This window comes from Centruroides vittatus, unplaced genomic scaffold (genome assembly GCF_030686945.1).
Source record: "Centruroides vittatus isolate TY-2023 unplaced genomic scaffold, ASM3068694v2 contig_1168, whole genome shotgun sequence".
Lineage (NCBI taxonomy): Eukaryota > Metazoa > Arthropoda > Arachnida > Scorpiones > Buthidae > Centruroides > Centruroides vittatus.
Window position 1 is genome coordinate 3,447,948 of NW_027120749.1, and position 22,604 is coordinate 3,470,551.

Consider the following 22,604-nt stretch of genomic DNA (forward strand, 5'->3'; position numbering starts at 1 on the left):
AGACTAGTTATGTCTCATTTTTAGATTGAAAGTCTTATCAAACACCCATAGAACTATAGATCTGAAGATGAGACATAACTAGTTTTGAAAATGTTTAATTAGCATTAAAAACAAATTTCTTAACAGTATAACTAGCAACATCACCAAATGATTGCATAAATAATCAGGATATAACTCTGCTGATTTAATGATTAATACTAAGTAATTTGTTACTAGAAGTGGATGTTATAGCCCGATTATTTAGGCAATTGTTTGGTGATGTTTCTATATACATATCTGGCTTCACGATGTTTGATATAGTATTACTAGTGTGAAGTGAATGAAATATAAAGAATGGAATCAAGCTTAAGCAAAGATGGACACCTTTTGTAGCTTGACAGGTTTCAAAATGATATCTGAGTTCCTGTCAAGTTTTTTTTTTTTTTATCTGAGACATTATTAAAATAACTGTTGCAACAATACACTGTTTCAAATTGTCCAAATCTTGAACTTTAATAAAGACTGTGTGTAGAAGAGAAAAATCCTATTCCAAAAAGTCTAATGGAGTCATATCCAGAGATCTAGATGACCAAGCTGGTGGGCTTTTCTTACCTGGGAAAAGTCTTACTCAAAAATGCCATAATGTCTTGTTGAAACATGAAATCTGCAGGAATATGTGGAACAACAAAGATTTGTAGTATGTCAAGGTAAGTGTGTCTGTCATCACTGTGGATTCTATGAGAAACAAAATGGATCAGTTATGCTCTTTTTTATACACTCCTAACCAGACATTTGCTTTTGGTTCTTATTGCTTATTCCATTTTCAATCACTTGGTGAGGATTCTCAGTATCCGAATGCAGTAATTGTATCTGAACCAAACTTCTTGTCTCTGTGATAAACTTGTAAAAAAAAACTGGATAAGACTGTAAGTTTTGTAAAGTATTAAACACTTGTTGGATTCACAAGGTACATTTTTATTGGGCCATTGCAGATGAAATGATTATTTTTTAAAATTTAAACTTTCTGGCCTTGTAGTTCAACTTTTTCGATATAAACAGTGCTGTATGTTTGCAATTGGAAGAGCTCACATAATATGTGAATTTAAAAATGTAATCTCATTTATATTTTGAGTTCCATATGTTTAAGAGTACTTTTTCTGATGGCATGGAAAAATAGAAAATTGAAATTTTTTTTTTTTTTTTTTTTTTAAGTATAAGTTGGGACCTAATGCAGCCAAAGCTACCCGAAATACCAATAAAACTTTTGGTGAATGCTCTGTGAGTGGCCAGGCCTTGGTTAAAAAAAATTTTATTTCAGAAATAGAAATTTCAAAAATTAGAATTGGAGAACATCACTCAATAAGAACATCACCTGACTATCCGGGAAATTGCAGAAAGGTTGAACATATTATACATTCAGCTATTTCTTTACATCTAAACGTGTTAGTGAAAGTCAAGAAGCACAACAAATGGGTACCACATAAACTTGGTGAGAGAGATGAGCATCATTTAGAGGGCTGCAGTTCTTTAATTATTAATCATGAAAATAAAAGTATTCAAATGAAATTATTCCCATCTACCTTATTCTCCAAACTTTTTGCCAACAGATTAACACTTTTTTATACATTTGGACAGTTTTTTGGCAAGAAAAGTGTGGTGAGCAAATGTTAGATTTACTATTAGTTGTGTTTTAGTTTACCAAAATATTATAAATAATTTTGTCAGTATAAGCCGTTATTTTTGGATACTTTTGTCATGGACTTCTCTATTTCAAAGTAATTATTATTATATGTATTTGAAATAAATTAATGATGTATTAGAGCCATTGTTAATTGTAGTATTATTTCATTACAGACTTACAGCAATAATTTTATTTAAATTAGATAGAAAAAATAAGAAACAAAATACTTAATACTTTTTAGAAATCAGGATGGAAATATTTATAATCAGTATAAATGATTTTTTAGAATTCAACATTCCAGCCTCAGATCCTCTTTGATGTTAAATTTAAACAAAAATCAAACATTAACAGATTTAAGTGAATGAATATGAAGCAGTTTTTAGATTTTTAATGTTCTAAAAATACTCAACTTTTTCTCAAGATAAACAAAGAAATAAGCAATAGAGGCAATAAAACAAAATAAAATGACAAAAAAAAATTAAATAATTAATTAAAATATAAATAAACAATGAAATAAAACAACAAATAAAATATAAAAGGTCGATCAGATGATTCAAAGTTTTAATAATTACACAATTTGTCATGGATCTAGGATGTTTCCATCTTTATGTATTTACCAAAGCTTTTTGCATGTTACAAAAGTAATTTCTCTGATTCAAAATGATGATAACCTCATGTCTGTATAAATAACTTTTACTTCATTCAACAAATCTGTATATATATTCATAGTCAGTTGTTCATGTTCTTCAAAACAAATTTTATTTGTATATATTTGTATACATGTAACTACTCTATCAATTACATAAGAATCTAGTTCCAGTATTTATTATGTAAGTTGATATTTATTTACATTGGAAGCATCTTTATACAGTAAACAATTAAATATTAAATAATGTATATTTTCCTCTTAGTTTGGTTTTATTAAATGCAAGACATTTCATATTTATTCTTAATTATGATAAATAGAGAATACTACATTGAATATATGCTTGGAAAAATTAATAATTATATTAAAATGCAATAAAGTACTTAATGAATAATGTGCAGTATATATTTGTAAATAACTTAAGCATAAATAGTTGGAAAAGCTTATATTTTTTAGCTTTTTATCTGAAAGAATAATGCTCAGCATTTCTACAAGGTTAAAAATTATCATTAATCACTCCAAAATAAATGCTTATTTTGAGAGCTGCAGTTTTTATTACATGGTTAACAAGTATAGTGGATGAATGGATGGACTATTTAATTTAGGTTATCAATTATTAAAATTCATTTAATAGATGACAATTCTGTCAATCTTAAATATTCTTTATCGTTAATTTTTGTTTATTTTTTGTTTATTTTAAATATATTCTGACAATAATCTGACAGTTATTTAATTTAATTGGTTGGACTAACTGATTTTATAGATACCAAAATTATGAATTTGAAACAAAGCCTTAATTTGACATAGGAAGTATTGTTGAAATATTATGGAACTGTCTTAAAGAAGATAATATAAAGTCAATAACACAAATATTATCTGTACATTAAGAATGATAGTAAAGAACAAGTTATTGATTTGAAAATAAAGATTAAAAAAATCACAGCTTCATATTTGCTACTATTATTATATCGAAATTTATTTGTATGAAATGTAAGAATGAGATTAATTTTAAAAATTTGGAAATTTGTATTGACTTATTGAAAATGAAAAGTATTATTGATATATATGGCAAATGTTTTTTTTGAAAATAAAATATATTCAAAGATAAATATCTAGCCTAAATTTTCTTTTCTTGAGAAGTGTACAGAATTCTCTGCATTTGTATTCTACAACATACTACAATCAACAAATGTTCTACAGAAGTTTCTTTTTGGAATAATGTTTTTTGGCATCAAATGTATTACTTTAGTTCATAAAAACTATTGGAGAGTTTATCTATTTCATCATTAGATTTCTCAAATTAAATAAGTATCACAATAAAATATTTCATATTTAATTACAGTTTTTGCAATATAAAATATTTAAGCAAAATCTATTATAATATTTTACTATAGAATTAAAACTTAACAAGATAATTCTTCAAATTTACTTCATTGACTTAATATAAATTTAGGTAACATTCATATATAAGTATAATTTATATACTGAAAATATTTCTATAATTATAAGTAAAATTCAGAGTTGTTCAGTGACAAACATTAGTTTCTTTCACACTTTTATCTGATACTTTTCTTTTATTTTTTATTTTTTCTGCTGAAGCTGGCCATGGAACAGTTAATGTTGAATCATGCAGTAAGTTCTTATTATGCATCAATGCATGTAAAGCTGCAATAGAAAGTTGCTTCCAGTATATTGTATTTATTGATTAAAATTTCTATATACATCATTTTTTAGTTTACTTTAATTATATAAAATTTTTATATTTTTGTGTTTAAATATATTTAAATACAAAAATATTTAAATAACATTTTAAAAGTGTATAACTTAATTTTTCTTTTTCTTTTAATAATACTTAATACTCTGAAATAATAACCTTTCTAAAAATTAAAAAAGTCACAACCTTATTCATAAAGTATTAAATTTTTTAATCATTATAGCACTTATTATTATTTTATATTATTTCAAATAATTATAAAGATAATGAAAGTCATATTTAATTGTCAATTGGATTGTTCCTATATAAAAATTTTAACTCTTATTTTATTGAATAAAAATAACATAAGTATCATCTTTAAGAAATTGTAATAAATATTTGCTATGTAGCAAGGATTTTGAGTTCTCTGACTCAAAATGCTTATTGCATTAGAATAACTAATTAAATATAAATGATTTAAATTTTGTTTTAATCATAATCTTGAAATTCAAGATTATAATTAAAATTAGGAAAATTTCATCTTTTATATAAAAATCAACTATTACCAATTCCAATTGCTTATATATTTTTAAATAATAATTAAAAAGATAATATTATTTTAGAATTTAGTTTTTATTGGAGTTACCATTGTTAGATTGAATGCTGTTTATTTATTTATCTTTTAATCCTCTATTTCATAAGATAGTAATATATTAGAAAATTAAACTGCTTTTCTGTAATGTTTTATTTTGTTATCAAAGGTAGAAGAGATTCATATTTAAAATTTTCAAGTCAATAAAAATTGAATTCTAAAATAAAGTTGCCTTAGCAACATTTAACAATAAGTTCACATATAAAATATAAAACTCTTTTAAATCAGAACAACATTCAATTCATTTACATTAGAACGCTATGTTTTATTTAGTTGAAAAATTCAAATTAGTAAAACTTCATAAATTATGAAATATTTATAATACACTTAACATATTTCTGAATATTAAAACTATATTTACATACATATTTATTCTAAAAGACACACTATTATAAATTGCAATCTGAAAGTCAAATAATTTTTTCTTATTACAAATGATCTTAATATTGATTTCAATATTTTCAAACATTTAAACTTAATTAACTTTCTTCCCCTTCTATAAGTTTTGTTATTTGGCCATTTTTTTTAAAATATAGTTATCTTAAACAATTTAGCTTTCCCCCAAAACAGTTTTACAACCTGCATCAATTCTAAAGATGCGTGTAACATTTCTCAAGCTTAGAAGTTTTGTTACGAAGGGGATGTTCCCCATAGCTCCATTTAATTTGTTTGTATATGGATTGTAATTTCGTTGTGTTTTGCGCCACACGTATTACGCATGCCAACACGTAACACGAATGCGCAACAGTTCTATTCGAAAATTTGAATACATTCTGGAACAGTTTTGAATCTCAATAGTTAGAACCTGATGAAGACCGAGTTAACGGTCGAAAACGTTTGTTTTCAAATTTTTATTACTGGTTTTTAAAAGGTTGAATGTGAATTATTTGCTCACACCAGTACAGAAGTTGAACCTTCAGTTTTACTTCTTTTGCATAATAAATTTTTATTTCATTTCTGTTGGATATTATTGAAATTACATTTTTTAATTCTCTATAAATAATCCTTGTGTTAAACTGTCTAGACTTCTTCTATCTGTTTTTATGATATATTCAACACTATCATTTGATAGGATTCCTGTTAGGATCAATAAATAACACAGATTTTAAGAAATTTCCAAATACAGAACATAAACATAAATATGTAAAAGTGTTTAAAGAAGGTAGAATAGATTGAGAATAGAGATGATTTGGAAGAATGCTGATCAATTTAAAGTAAATTACTAACATATCAATGATTCACAGCTTCCAATTTTGTAAAACAACATAAATGGTATAAAGGAATATATCTTGTAACAGAATTTGGTTGGTGGAAGCACTTTCAGATTTATATCCATTTTCAGGACCCCACAAAAGAATTTTGAACATTGTTATCCTAATTGAATCTGAAAGAACTTGAACCAAATGTATACTTCAGTAAAGATATATACCATTAAAACACTTGTTTTGTATAATTTACATTAGCAACATTAAGATAGCTACATGTATAGAAGCAAATAATTAATTTAAGAATAAAAGATTATTAAAAATAACACAGAATTAACAGATATCTATCATATCATTTTCCAATTTTATTGCAAAATAAAATATTTATCTGAACTAATGCTTTATAAGTTGATTATCTTTAATAACAACTTTGTTTTTTGCATTAGAATATTAATTGTAACATATATGAATTGATTGAACATAAAGAACTAATCTTTTGTGTTTATTCTTCTGTCATTATTCATCTTAATCTTAAATTTGTTTGTTTTGCTATTTTGCTAATACAAATATCAAAATGGCTAAAAGTTTTCAAAATAAATTTTAATATGTATTTTTTGATGTTTAATCATATTTAGAAGCATTATGAAATATACGAACCAAATGTTAGATAAAATAATATAAATTTTGTTTCAATTTTTAATTTCAAAAAATGCTGTTTTCATCTGCATTATGGATTTGAATTTAATTTTTAAAGTACACATACCTGTGAGTTTTTTGGTTTGTTTTTGCAAAAACTATTTTATTTATCTGTATTAATGCTTTAATTTGTATACTAGATGGAAAATTAAATTATTTCAGAACCTTTTATTAATAATCCTTTATTTGGAGTGTCATTTAAAGCAAGTAATTCAAAATGTATGGTGAATTTCCTATATGCTTTATAGTAATAAAACAATTGCAGTAGATAAATTGCAATGTTAAAGAGCTTAAAATTTAATGAAACAGACTTTTTCCCAAATAAGGCAGTTTTGTCAATTAGATCAAACAGAATTAACATGATCCAAATGAGCAGAATTTGATTTTTGAAAAATTGTTTGAAGTTGTTTCATGGATAACAGCTTCTGATATATTGATAAATAAATAATGTACAGTACATTTAATTAATTTAAACTACAAAAATGAAACAATAAAATAAGAAAAATTTTTAAAACTATTTACCAGGAATTTTCAACTATTTTAAAACATAAAAACACGATGATAAAACACTTTTAAGTGTAAAATTTGGTTGGTTGAGTGGTGTAGACTTGAGGATTGTAAAATTCTTGGTAGAAACAGTTTAATGGAGTTTTCTACTCTTTTATTACAAGCTGCCCTGAATATTCTTACATTGTTGTTGCAGAGAGTGAAAGAATTCAAATTGTTTTTAAAAATCCTAATATAATCCTATGTTCCTATAAATTTTATATTAAATTATGCTACAAAGAAAGAATAAAATCACAGTTTACATTAGGTGGACAAAAGTATTTGGACATTTTTGTAGAGAAGGAAAATTGCTATGTATTTGCTGAATTTAGTACATGATTGGTCTGCCTTTTGCCTTAAAGACTGCTTTAACTCTCTTGGTATTTTCCATTAAGTTCTGGTAAGTATCAACAGGACTGTTTCTCCATTCATCTTGCAAAGTAACCACGATCACAGCAATCGAAGAAGGTCATATCTGATGAGATCTAATGTGACATTCCAACTCATCCCAAAGATGTTCATTTGGACTAAGGTTGAGATTCTGAGCAGGCCAATCCAAAAGTTGGGCGTTCTGCTCTTGAAACCACACCTGGGTCATGCCACAGCATGCAGTGTGGCATGACACTCAGTCGTACAGGGAGCTATACTGAAGTACTTACTTCTACATCACAGGTGGTGCCAAATTGTCCAGAATGTCTTAGTAAACATTGGCATTTATGTTGTAGGCACCAGAACTAAAAGACTCAGATTTTTTTTTTTTTTAACAGAAACAGCCCCAAATCAACACTGATCCTCCACTACATTTTAATATGGGAACAGCATAGTCTGAACTGTTCTCCAGGCAAGCAACAAACCCAAACTCATCCATCAGACTGGTAAAGTGTGAAGTGCAATTTGTCAATCCACATGATTTTCTTTCAGTCATCTTTGACCTAGAAACATCATTGTTTATACCATTGGAGACTTGCATTGAATTGTGATTGCATTGCCATGATAACTGCAGTTACTGACCAGTTTTTTCATTGATTGCTACATTTGTACTTGCTGAAAGTTCATTGGCAATGCTAGGAGCAACTGACAGGCATTTTTTATTCACAATTTGTACTAATGCTCTTTTTCCAAGGTCAGTGAGTTTCCAAGACCATCCTGTTTGGTGTTCAGATCTAAATGCCCCAGTTTCTTTTCATTGGAAAATAACATCTGCTACAGTGGATTTTGGAATTTTCAGAAGTCTGGAAATAAACAGACATATATAGACTTGATACTGCAATAATATCCAATAATAATGTCACACTGAAAATCACTGAGCTTTCTTCTACATGGTATTTTGACAGATATTTTGCAGAAGTGTACAAAATTATGCAAATGATCAAAATAGCTCCATCTGATTGTAAAATGAGCAAAAGAAACTTTTTGAACTTTTGTTAGGATATATTATAAATAGCACTTGTTCCTTTTTATCAGTGTCCAAAATACTTTTATCCAACTAGTGTATATTACTTGCATGTAACATTACTTAGCAATCTATCTGTAATACATTTTGGAATGTATTAAACCTATTGATTTTGGAGTTCATTTTAGAATTCTTTCTAAGTTTTTTTTAATTTTCTCACATTTTCATTATCATTATTCCAATATAATTTGTACTTATTGGATTCATTCTGCATCCATTTTTATATCAGCAGAGCTTTCCTATTCTTGTCAAACAATCAACTTTTAACATAAACTAAATTTTAAACATTGATAATAATTCTTGATCCATTTCAAAATATAATTAAAATTAAATTATAAAATTAATCTAAATTGATATAACAGCAAAACATTCAATATATTTCATTATTAACTGTAATTTATGTATTCAAAAAAATTGATGAAATTTTCATTTCTTTTTAAAATATATTAGTCTATTCTTTTCTGTAAATTGCAGTCTGCAATTCTTATAAGGAGAGTGAAATACAAAGATAAATATTATTTTTAAAAATTTATTTTTCTTTTTAATTATTTTTTAATATAGATGAAATAAATAATATGGAAATAAATAACAAGAAACAAAAACAGATTGTATCACCAGCTGGAGAGAATGCTATTGAGCAATTACAGGAATCAGAAAAGTTAATTGCTGAGTTGAATGAAACATGGGAAGAAAAACTGAAAAAAACAGAAGCTATTAAAGTCCACAGGTATGATATTTAAAATTTTAAATAATAATATGCATAATGAAATAATATAAAATTCAGTAGAATATCATTTATATGTCTCTCAGGAAACTGCACCAAAAAGGATGCAACAATTTAAATTTAAATTATACTTCAAAAGTTTGCAGAATTAATAATTTTCGTGGCAAACTTATGATATTACAGTGTTAACAAATCTTTTATGTCTTTTATTTTATATCTTTTTCTATAAAAATAGTAAAACCTTTTTGCACATTATTTTTTTGGTCATAGTAGTTAGTAGTCATAATAGTAAAACACACAATTTACAATACATACCTGGTTAACAGCACTAAATTTCAAAATAATTCTTCTTGTTTAAGACTCAAATGCTACTGGTAGGGGAAGTATATTGTCCTTTACAATTGTTTTAAATTTTAGAATGTCTGTTAAGAACTGTTAGAAGTTCTATGTTAGAATCATTAAAAACTAGTCTTATCTGTCAACATATTTGCTGTAAAAAATTTGTTGTTAAATTAGAAATAAATAAGGAAAATAAAGAATCAACTAAATTTATATAAATAAAATTTATAAAATTTCTCTGAATACATTTTTTGTGTAAATGCTCTATTAGGTATTCATTTCCATATGTATATTTAGTTGATGACATTTAATTAAGCCTGGCTATAAGACCTTTATTTGTTTAGTTGCCATTTTATTCAAAAGAAATGACATCAGTCATCCTGACAAAATTTAATTTACAATAACCTTTCTGTTAATAACATAAAATTAAGAACTAATTAAAAATAATTGAAATAATGTCACTTAAAATTATTTTCACTGGACAAGGTAAGCTCAATTGCTGGAATGGAAGGGAGGGAGTGCAGTGGTGGCAAGAGTGAGATTGGCCATATTTTCACTTCTAATTACTTTAAATGAATTAAACAGTAAAATAGATGTAATAGGGTTAATCTACATTAAATAAGTTTCAAATTGATATATAAAACATAAATATAATTTGTACACAAGTATAAAATAGTTGAAAATAAACTAGAATACCAAATTTAACACAAATAAACAACCTTTACTTCACTCCAGCACTGAATTTTCACATTTAATAAATATTTTTGGATTAATTCCTAACCTTTTCTCAGTTAAAAAAAAAAAAAAAAACAGAAACTGCATGCATGCATTCCAATTATTATACTTGTAATTATAAATAAATTACAAACCAAGTAGTATATTAACAGTAAAATATACAAAATATATACAATGATTTAGAAACTAATTCACTACTGCAGACTTTATATCATAAGTGCAGGAAACCTACTGGTGCTCTGAATTAAGACTGTCAAACAGTAAATTCACGTTTGTCATATAATCAAATCTATTGCAATCAGGAATATGTTCACAACTTATGAGTATCATAAGAAAGTTGTGAATGTATTCTGGATTAAAACAGACTTTTTTATAAATAATTTGTAGAATAAAATAGTGAATGTTTCTATAAAGGATTTTTGTATGGTATATTAAATAATGCAGTTTTTTATTTTATTTCATAGAGAAGCAGTATTTGCTGAAATGGGAGTTGCACTCAGGGAAGATGGAGATACTGTTGGTGTTTTCTCTCCAAATAAGGTATATGATGAAGTCTTTGATTGTGTTGTACATTTATCTTTAGCTCCATTAGTAAATAGACTTAAAAATTAATTAATTAATTAACTGAAAACATTTCATAAATAAATTTTTAGAAGAGTTAAATATTTATTAATTTATCACTAATTAACTTGAATATTTGTTTGGTCATAAAAAAATCTGAGATTTGCAAATTGTATTGAAGTTTTTTTACTATAAAATTAATGTCTAACCATCCCAAATATTATTTAACATAGACATGTTAACTTTCCTTTGATAACTTTAAATAATTAAGTTATTTAGAATTATTAAACTAATTTTAGAAATCTTTAAGGATGTATAAAAGTAGGATCTGTACCTACATGCAGGTGCTGGGAAATTAGCAAGAAAAAATATTTAAAACTGAAAAAAAACGAAAGAAATGTGTTAATTTTGAAGAAAAAGCTTCAAAGTACAATTTCCTTTTTCTCGCCTTAGTGCGAAACTTGACACTGATGAGTCATTGTTTACACAGCTGGATGACCTTGAGAACAGCTGGTGTCGTGTTTCGCGGGACATTCTCATGAAACTCTCGGGAGGAGAAGGGTAAAAAGTAGGGTGAATACTAGATGGCAGTATATTTCTAAATATTTTTTTAAAATTACGATTTTAATTGAAATTTTCGATTCCCCCGACTTAATTAAACGTATATATAATAAAATCTATTAATTAAAAAAATTAAAAACTATTGGATGTTGTTTTTGACAACAGAAAATAGCTTTAAATAACTTTACCGAAGTAAAATCGGCGCTCTAGAACTTTAGAAGGATGAATGAAGTTTTATAAAAAAATTTCATATTTAAACAATTGAGCGTTAATCGTGCGTCATTAAAGGTTAATTAAAATCGCAATAAAATTTTTTCGCGCGGGTAAAAATTTTTCAAAAAATTTGGAGACTTAGAAAACATTCCAAAGATGCAAAAAAAAAAAAAATTTTTCCGGGCCAAAAGTACCGTTTTGTTTGTAACCTTTGAAACTTGAATTAAGTTATTTAGAATTATTAAACTAATTTTAGAAATCTTTAAGGATGTATAAAAGTAGGATCTGTACCTACATGCAGGTGCTGGGAAAGTTGTGCAAGAGTCTTTTCCAATTTTTTTGCTGTTGGTAATGGTAGTTGTTTTGGTGATAATGTCTTTTACAGGTAATATTTGCCTACAGAACCCATTTTTTATCTCCTGTTTCTGTTCAATCCATAGGGTATGGTTTTGTCTATTAAAAAGCAATTGAGACTAATATACACTTATTTGTGTGCACAGGTTAACTGATGGGCTGTCCACAACTCAAATCATTTTACCCAGTATTTTTAGTGTTCAAAAACCATTGAATGTGTTATTTTTATCAATAATTCAATTTCCTGACATATTATTCTTGGATTAAATTCAATTAATGCTTTAATTCTGACTGAGTCTGAAGTGTGATCTGATTGTGATTCATCAGTAATATTAAAGTTGCCACTAAAAAAATTTACAAACTACTTTTTGCACTTTTAACATTTATGGCTTCTTCACCAAACACTTCACACAAGCAGGGCCGGATTTACATAAGGACATTTGGGGCCAGTGCCCAGGGCCCCCACAGAATAGGGGCCCCCACAAAACTATGTTTAAACATAATTTTTTTTTTCTATTACTGCGACAGCCTAGTGTGGCCTAATCATGAGGGCCACAGGCAAAGAAAACCAAACCCGGGAAAAAACCTATGAAACATCAGAAAATTTTGGGAAAAAATTTTACATAGGTATTTTTCAATTAAATTAAAATAATTAGTTTTACACCGTAAAATATATGTATGTTTACAATAACCTTATTTTTAAATGAAATTTACAACTTCATAGTTGAAATCTAGTTGAAAGTACAGTATTTTGTGTAAATTTTCTAAATCATCAAATTTGCCTACTCATAAAGGGGGGCCCCCACCGAATTTGTGCCCAGGGCCCCTGGATTGGTAAATCCGGCCCTGCACACAAGTTTTTAGCTAATGTTGTTGCATTATGATTATTCTGATATTTGTGGAGTAAGCAGTGTCATAAATGTTCCTCACTTTTATCCATATCAGTAACATTAAATATTATTTTTAAAATGTACAGTTTTAAATTTTATTATATGAGATACTAGCAGTGACTTCTGTTTCTACCATAGGCAAAGTATAATGTTACAACTAAAGGGTATCACATTACTATCAATAGTTAGCTGTTAAACACCTAACACCCACAATAGATATATTCCCTTGTAAAAATCAGTTATTTATCACCTGAATTCCTGAAGCCATTCCGGATTGGGTGGAAATGGACTGACTGTCCAGGGCATGCCAATGAAAAAATTAACTAGACCAGAGTTGAAAGTTTTCTGACAGAGTTCAGAAAAAAGTTTGATGTTTCAGTTCAGACAGAGAATGGGAAGAGAAAGTTCCTTGTAAGAGAGAGTGCCCAGGGACAACAGCAAAAGAGGACAATCTAATAGATCTAGTGAAGACATTGACCTTCCATCACCAATGTGGATACATTGACGATGGAAGGTCAATGTCATCTATCAGATTTCTGGGAACAAACAATAATTGCAAGATAATATATGATTGTAATTCTCTTTCTTTGTGTAGCAGTAACACAGATGCTGCAGTGTGTATGTAAGTTTCATGATAAGCAAACTTTTAGAAGTAGCTGAGTATAATTACTCTTTATCCAGACATACATAACATGGCACCTTTCACAAAAGTATAAGAAAATAACTGCATACACAGAGCAACTGTACACAGACTGGTACCATTTGGGCCAGGGCCATTTAATGTCATTGAAAACTTGAAATGTGAGAACTAATAATATTTCAGGCAATAAAAGAAAAATATCTGCACTGAACTGAAGAACTGTAACTAATAAATATGGTACAACTTGTCAGACCATGTCTAATATAAAATTAAAGAAATACAGCGTTATTTTTCAAACATCTAATATTTGTTAACACTTGATACCAATCAGATTTATTTGTGAACAGTAACGCTTGGACCATGAGTTTATCTTGTGACCCAAGGATTATTATTTAATCGAATTTGATTGTATAAACTGGATGCTTTTGCAATCCAATTTGCAATTTTTGAATTGAAATCCATTTCATGTTTTCTATATTTTGTGTTATTATTTATTAAATGCAATAAAAATGATATTATTTCTGTAGTTTTCAGAAATACTCTGAAAATTATGATTTATAGAGGGTGTTAATAAGCTAGAACTCAACAATTAAAATTATGAGATATGCTTTTCTATAACATAAAATAAAATATTTAACACCACTTATATTATCTATAAATAGTTTCATAATTTGTTATTAATTTTAGACTCCCCATCTTGTTAATTTGAATGAAGATCCATTAATGTCAGAATGTTTAATATATTATATTAAAGATGGAATAACAAGGTAATTATTATTTCTATTTATTAAAGCTATTATTTGCTACTACAATGTTACTGCTGCTATGTTTTTTGATAGATGATTATTTTCCTTTCCTAATTAATGTTATTTTAGTTAGAAAATATTTCTATTTGTATGAAGGAACAACAAAACCTCTCAACAAATATCTTCAAATTAAAATAATTGGAATTTATTTGTAATTTAAGGACTAGTATATAACATTTCCAGGTGTTCATACTATCCAAATAAAATTCAAAGGAGTTTTGTTGGTGATCAAAAATAAGAATTCACAGTATATTTTTGCATTAATTTATAATGAAACAAAAATTTGGACTTGAACACAGGCATGAGATATTCTAGTGACAGTGTTGCTCAGCATAATGTCAAAATTTCATTTATAAATATTGAAAAAATTTTATTATATTAATTTTTTATGTATTCAAACAGCTATATAATATAAATAACTGTTAATTGATTTTAGAGAAAGTTTATGTTCTAATTGTAAAAATTTCATTTAAATAATATTTTTCTAAACCTTTTCAGAGTTGGACGACCCGAAACTAATGTTCCTCAAGATATAAAATTAAATGGATCACATATAATGAATGAACATTGTATTTTTGAAAATCAAGAAGGTAATTAAATATAATTATTGTATTAAACAAGAATGCACTTTATTATGAATTTTTCATAGACTGATTGAATCTTATAATTTAGATAAAGGAGTAATTAACAACAATTTTCCAAAATCCAACAATTACATGAACCAATCATCAATATTTGAAAACTGTTTAATTTAATTAAATAAAATTTCTAAGTTTTCATAGTTTGTTCATGTGTCTATTGATTTTTGAACATTTGCTAATTGTTTCTTTATGTAAATAATATAATTTACTGACTCCTAAATTATCTGCGTTTGTTGTTATAAGCATATTGTTCGATAAAAATTAATACTATCATTGTTATTGAATGTATTGGATAATTGTAATTAAAAGACCCTTACTCAACACTGTCTATAGCAGGAGTTTCCAACATTTGTCATGTATTGAACCCTTTTAAGAAAAATTTTTTCATTTAACCCTCTTCAATATTATATATATGTAATAGCCCTTCTACATAATTTTTAAAATTTATCTTCCTAAATTTATTTGAGAAAAAATATGTAAAATTTTTTAATATCTTTTAATAAATTTTTTATACTTACAAAATTTTTTTGACTCTCAAACTTCCATCAATCCCTAGTGTCAATAGCAATTCTGTTGAGAAACCTGGTCTAGAGAGATATTTAGCAGTCCAAATGCAATCATATTTAGGATATGCAGAAGAGATTTTCATAAAAGAAAGATTAGTACCAGAACTTATTATTGACATTGCAAGCAACAAACATTTTATTTGTATGATTCATGCTGTAAAAGAGACCTCATGATGCAGGGAATACTTGTCAATGTTGGTTCTATTGTAAAGGTGTTAAATCTGAAGGCAATGACCAGTGTGTTCAATAGTCAACTGTAATTCATCTTCTGGGAGTCTTACATATAATGTGATATTGTCTTTCAAACTGTCAAATTTGTTATGTATCCTTGATAAACCACATTTTTTAAATGTCCCCTGAAATGAAACTGCCTTTTCATTGCTTGTAGCACCAAACATGCCATTTTGGTGGAATTTTGATACTAATTTTTTATTTATTTATTTATTTATGTTTTTTTACAAAAGTGTTTATGCAAGGCTTTCTATAATCTTTTATATATATTTTTTTATTGTTTGATTAAAATCTGTATTCATTCCATATATGATAAATAAAATTTTGATTATTCTTAACTAGTGCAATTTTGTAAATAAAAGTATAAAATTTTTAAATCTTTTGAAATAAACTTTAATGATCATTAATTTAATTTATTGTTAAATTAATAATTACAGGAATAGTAACTCTCTGTCCTTGTAATGATGCCATGTGTTATGTTAATGGTCGGGAAGTGTCAGAACCTTTGGTATTGCGTACAGGTTCTAGAGTTATACTTGGAAAATATCATGTTTTTAGATTTCAACATCCTGAACAAGGTAAGAGTTTCTAATTTAATAGTAATTACATTTGTAGTTTAAGACATATTTGGTTTTTAATGAAAAAATTATTGGAAATAATCCTTATTTATGTAATGACTATAGAATACATGAAATCAGTAGTTTTTATTGCTTTTACTATGTTTATTATGTAAAACTTCTCAACTTTTAGGGGTCCATTTTTCAGAAACACTTGAGAAGTGGGTCCTATTATTTGGATAAGGAGCAGTTTGTGATTAGGGCTACATGCTTATCAAGTTTTATTCAAGGTCTCTGAAAATTGGCAGAAAGTATAATTTTTATGGATTTCTCATGAGCACCCCATAATGCTTTTAGTTTTGGTTGCATAATACCAAGGTTAGGAGCTGTGTTGGAGTGTCCCGGTGCTTCAAGGTGGGAGTTGGTTTACATCAGGGGTCAGCACTGAGCCCCTTCTTGTTTAACATGCTGATGGAGGTGATCACGGACGGGGTCAGAGAAGAGGCGCCTTGGACCATGTTGTATGCAGATGATATCGTTCTGTGCGCCGAGACTAAAGAGGAGCTGAGGGTTAAATTGGAAAGGTGGTTGGGCACGTTGGAAGGGAGGGGCTTGAGGGTGAGTAGGAGTAAAACAGTGTATATGTGTAGTGGGGAGGTGGATGGTGCCCGGGAGAGGGATCTGGAGTTGAGGGGAGACGTATTTCGCAGAGTCAATACCTTTAAGTACCTGGGGTCAACTGTGGCGGAGGATGGAGGTGTGGATAAGGAGGTGACAGGCAGGATTCAGGCTGGCTGGAGGAATTGGAGGGATATGTCAGGTGTGTTATGTGATAAGAGGGTGCCGCTTAGGTTGAAAGGGAAAGTTTATCGGGTGGTGGTGAGACCAGCTATGCTGTATGCTATTGAGACTGTGAGCTTGAGGAAAACCCATGTCAAAAGGATGGAGGTGGCAGAGATGAGGATGCTCCGCTGGATGTGTGGGGTTACGAGAAGGGATCACATTCGAAATGAATGTGTGAGAGGGACTGTGAAAGTTACGAACATAGAAGCAAAGATACAGGAGGCAAGGTTGAAGTGGTTTGGTCATGTGGTACGAAGAGAAGAAGAGTATGTGGGAAGAAGGGTTATGCAGATGTCAGTGAGGGGGAGGAGGAGGCGGGGACGACCGCGGAGACGGTGGATGGATCTTGTGGCGGAGGACTTGAGAGGGAGGCATCTGAATGTGGAGGCAGCCCAAGACAGGGAGCAGTGGAGGCAACTCATCAGAAACAGCGACCCTACATAGAGTGGGAAAAGCTGAGGAAGAAGAAGAAGAATACCAAGAATACTGTGAAAGCAGAAGAAATCTTATTTTTTACTTTTTTTAGTGCAGTTAGTGAATAAAAAGCATTTCTTTACAATTTTTTGTCTTTATTAAAACTTGAATTTTCAATATCAACAATATTTTAAAACAGTGATTTCCAACTCGGGGTACTCAATAGGTTGCTTAGGGGGTGCAGAAAAAATAATATATTATGTATCATAAATTAACAGTATTAAAAAATTATTAGGTAAAAAATGTTCCTTGCAACAGTCACAAACTTTATTATACATTTCAAAATGAAAAAATAGAAATAAAAACTTATGCTGCCGATTATACAATGCAACAGATGAATAAATGTTGTGCAGTCAGTCAATGATAGTGGGGATACCATTATGCATGATTAGTGATTATGCTACGAACTTTTGATGGTGTGGTATGTTGTTATTATTATTATTATCTCTCAACAGTATCCCCACGTGTTGTTTGAAAAAGTATTTTTTTGTTTATAAAAAGTATTTTTTAATGTTAGCAAGGAAAAGGACATTGCTAGTTTCTCCAGATTTTCTCTACAAGCGGTATTTTTTTTTATTACTTATTTAGTATTTTTATTAATTTTTTATTGACAAGACTATGTCTTGTTTATAAAATCGTACTGCCTGCTGAGTTACCAGCTTAGTGATATGAAGGAGTACATGTCAGAAGTTGCAATTTGGCACAGAGTATTAGGTGCCCAAATTATGCACGAATAAAAAAAAAAACCAGACTTTTAGGTACTCAGAGGACCGAGAACCGAGTCAAAATAAAATTCAAAATGGCAACACACTCTATAAACAGGCAGTGCGAGATTTGCACATGTATTGCTTGTTGGGAAGTTGGAAATGCCATGGGGTTACGCCAACGAAAAAAGGTTGGAAGCTGTTGTTTTAAAATAAAAAAAATTGTGTATTATTATATATGTGATTTTATATTAGAGAATTCTTTTATAATTGTATGATATTATAATATAAAATCAAATATAATATATCTAAAATGCTTTATTTTTTTATAAATTATAGCAAGAGAAAGCAGAGAGAGAAAATCTCCAACTGAAATATCAAACAGTGAGTATCATGTTTATTTTTATATACATATATAAGTATTTATATGTAAACATATTAATATACTCAACCATCAAAAAATTAGAGATATTTGACTCAGAGACTGGTTAGTTGCCCATTATCTTTCTTATGCAAATTGTATTCATCCTACGTGCATGTGGAAGTGCAGATGGTCGTTTATAACATTATTCAGAGTTGCATTCCTGTACAATAGGGAAAACGCTAATTTAAGTGCATTTGACTGAAGTCAAATTGTTGGTGCTAGAAGGCTGGCAACTTCATTTTGGAAGTGGCTTCTACTTAATTTTCTCACGTGATAGAATATATTTTGAGTACATGATATCATAACAAAAGCAGTTGCAAAATTACTCTAGTTACAAAAAGAAAATCAATGAATGGGAAAATTATCTGTGCAGTCCACCAAGAAATTCTGCAATTCAACATATCATATTTCAACTCTAGTGCCTCAGTGAATGTCAGCATATAAACAATACAGCAGTCATGACAACAGAGCAACATTCTGCTCTGTTTTATAACAGTCATCATTCATATCATGTATCATTGTTTACAGTTCTACACAGAAGAGTTTGATTTACATGAGAAAAGAACCATCACAACTGGATGCTTGAGGACTGGAAGCATGTAGTGTAGTCAAATGAACCTTAGTTCCAGTTGTTTTAAGCAAGTGGCAGAGTGAAGGTATATCTAAACTTCATGAAGCAATGGATCCCTCATACTAGGTTGGAACAACTTAGTTTGGTGGTGACAATGTATGGAGCATGTTCTGTTGAAGTTGCATAGGACCTTTGGTTGATCTTGGTTCTACCTCAAATGGTCAGAGATATGTTGATGTTTCAATCGATCCCCCTACATCCTTCTATTGTTATCTTCCTTGATGGCAGGTCTGTTTCAGAAGGACAATATTCCCCACACAGTTTATTAGACTCAGAACTGGTTGGAGCTTTATTCAAGCGAATTTTAAATCATTGCTTGGTCTCTTCACTTTTGAGACTTGAATCCTGTGCCAAATGCCAAATGGTTTGTAGAATGATCAGATCTTCTACCATCCAATATTATTGACTGATCATTTATGTTCAAAATGTATGGTTGAAGATTCCTGCAGAATGCTTTCATGCCCTTGTGATCTATGCAAGCAAGTTTAGGCTGTCATCCATGCAAAAAGTGGAACTATGAGATATTAAACAGGTATCTTTAATTTTTCGATGTTTGAATGTATAATGTAATAAATTCAGAGTAAATAATTGCAGGATGTGCAGAATTCTTATTTTTTATGAACATCTTACTTTTCCTAATTTTTTTATTACTTGTTGCACTGTATTCATTTTTTGCAGCACTGTGGAGTTGTGTAAAAATCTACTGACTCTGACCAGCGGCAGACTTGTTACCAAAATAAGCCTGGGAATTGTGATGTCATTACGTGACCTCAGACTGAAAGATTCAATAAATAGAATTAATAGAGTTCTAATAAAGATAGAATGTAGCATTTTTATTCCAAAGCTAAAAGACTCCTCTAAGTAATGACACAGTCAATGTATAAATATGTATTTGATAATTTTTACTTCCCCAGCTGTTATATATAACAAAGAGAAAGTGTAGCAATCAGTCAAACAATTACCCCTCCCAAATTTTTACATTATTGGTCTTGAGACACCTTGAAATGTCAAGATATGCAAAAGATTCAGTTTTTTCTGTATGTATGGATTAGGATTTCTCATTTCCTGGTCTTTTGCTTGTCCTGGGATTTTAGGGAAAAAGTGAACTGTTTCTCGGGATTCAGGGATATAATTAATTATTTTTAAAATACAAAATATCTTGAAATCGAATGATATAATTATTTTTCATTTTTAAAAGTAATTTAATACGTTCTGCAACCTCCAGAATCATAACATTAATAATGCTGTGTAAAATATATATTAAAATTACCTTTGAATTATGTAGAAATTTTCACAAATAGAAAAAATTTATTAAAGTTTGTTGGAAACTGCTTACAAAAAAATGCCTTTGAATTGAGTTGAAAATTTAAAGAAAAAATGCACTTAGATCAAACTTCTAACTTAGAAGGTAATTTTCGTTTTTTAAATAAAACATAATACAAAATATTATTGTAAATTTTTATAAGATTTTGAAAATCAAAGATGGCCAATACTTTGATCACTCTCAAAGTAAAGGTGTTTCCATAGGAAGCTCTGTGTCAGGGGATCTATGTGAAATGGTAGTCAGAATGTTAGAAAACACCACTCTCACTAACTTTCTACCCAATATGACGCTCTATAAACAATACATTGATGACGTCATCATCCTGTGGAGGACAGAACCGAATCTAGATCAATTTGTTACTGCGATGAATGAAAATCCTTATGGTCTGGTAATTGAGGTATAGCAACATAGTAACTCAAAAATTCTTTTCTTAGATATCGATATCCCTTTTGAAGGGCCGAACATACATACTTCGGTGTATCGTAAAACTAATACCACCTCCATGTATATTCTGATAGGATCCTGTGATCTATTTCAGTATAAAGTAGCAGCCTTCAGGGCTTTGGTTAGGAGAGCCTTTATGCACTCATTCTCTTTTCAGGCAGTGAATCAAGAGATCAAACATATAGAAGAAATAGCAGTAGACCACAGATACACCAACCTTGTAAGTGGATTATGTAGACTGTATAGAATCAGCCAGGAAGCATGCAACAATCCAACGGAGAGATGCTTAAATATCCAAGAAGAGAATACAGAACGGATCCCTATCACATTTAATCCACATTTAAAATCGTTATATAATATGATAATGAAAAGACGTCATGTCCATATAGCATACAGAAGATGCCAGACCATTTTCCAAATACTGCACAACAGAAAAGATCCTCTGAACCCAGTAAGACTTCCGGGAATATACACCATCTCTCTCAGAGACCACAGATTCAACAGAGATATGGTTTATATTGGCTCCACCAAATGTACATTGGGGATAAGGATTAAAGAACATAAGGCAGACATACTTCACAACAGGTCTACAACGGCTCTCAACACATGCCACCGATCAGGATATCACAGCGGACTTTAACGCAGCCCACATTATCCTCACTATCAACTACCCAGAACATCTCAAATTCTTAGAAGCTATAGAAATATTCAGAGCAGGATGTAGCACTACATGCATCAATTTTAAAGAAGAGAAAGCCCTTTCAACAACATGGCAGATCCTGCTAGAGGATAATTTTTAAAATATTACCATCAACATCATTAAGAGGCGCATGCTCTTTACACAAATCATCGCTTATTTTCATTTAAATCTATTGGAAGGTTTCCACATGGTGTAATTCGAATGATGGTTTTTTTCAAAAGAAAACTATTCAATTCTCAATGTACAGCTTCTCTTTTTACTATAAAGCCTGAAGAAGAGCCCAGACGGGGCTTTGAAAACATTAGCGTTCTTTGTAATTCTACCACTCCGGTTAACTGGTTTTACATAAGTGTGTTTTTTGAAAGATTACAGGAAACTTTAAAAAAAAAAAAAAACTATATAAGTGTAAGAATTGGTTAAGATTGGTCAAAAGACATTCAAGAATTGTTGAAGAGCTATTTAGTACTAAAGGCAAATTGAATCATTTATAGTTATCCAATTAGAAATGTTATGCATTTGTCAATTGTACTATTCTTCAAATTTTAAATAAGAAGTATCTGTAATAAAGTTATTGATAGTATTTTATCATTTTTTGTTTTTGAACTTGTTTCTTTGTCTAAAAAGAACATGTAATTAATAAAGGCATATCTATTTTCTGACATTCTTGCTTTAATTATACTGATATACATTT

At 29.1% G+C, this 22,604-nt stretch overlaps 1 protein-coding gene across 4 annotated transcripts in view; it reads left to right on the top strand.

Moving 5' to 3' along the window:
* The window catches only part of unc-104 (kinesin family member unc-104), a 187,472-nt gene that overhangs the window by 109,950 nt on the left and 54,918 nt on the right, over nucleotides 1–22,604 (top strand). For all 4 annotated transcript variants that reach the window (XM_067278651.1, XM_067278667.1, XM_067278660.1 and 1 more), the window contains exons 12-18: nucleotides 3,906–3,938; nucleotides 9,113–9,278; nucleotides 10,814–10,889; nucleotides 14,256–14,335; nucleotides 14,873–14,964; nucleotides 16,250–16,390; nucleotides 18,730–18,774. In XM_067278651.1, coding sequence (XP_067134752.1) covers nucleotides 3,906–3,938; nucleotides 9,113–9,278; nucleotides 10,814–10,889; nucleotides 14,256–14,335; nucleotides 14,873–14,964; nucleotides 16,250–16,390; nucleotides 18,730–18,774 — 633 coding nt within the window. The remainder of the gene's footprint in view (nucleotides 1–3,905; nucleotides 3,939–9,112; nucleotides 9,279–10,813; nucleotides 10,890–14,255; nucleotides 14,336–14,872; nucleotides 14,965–16,249; nucleotides 16,391–18,729; nucleotides 18,775–22,604) is intronic.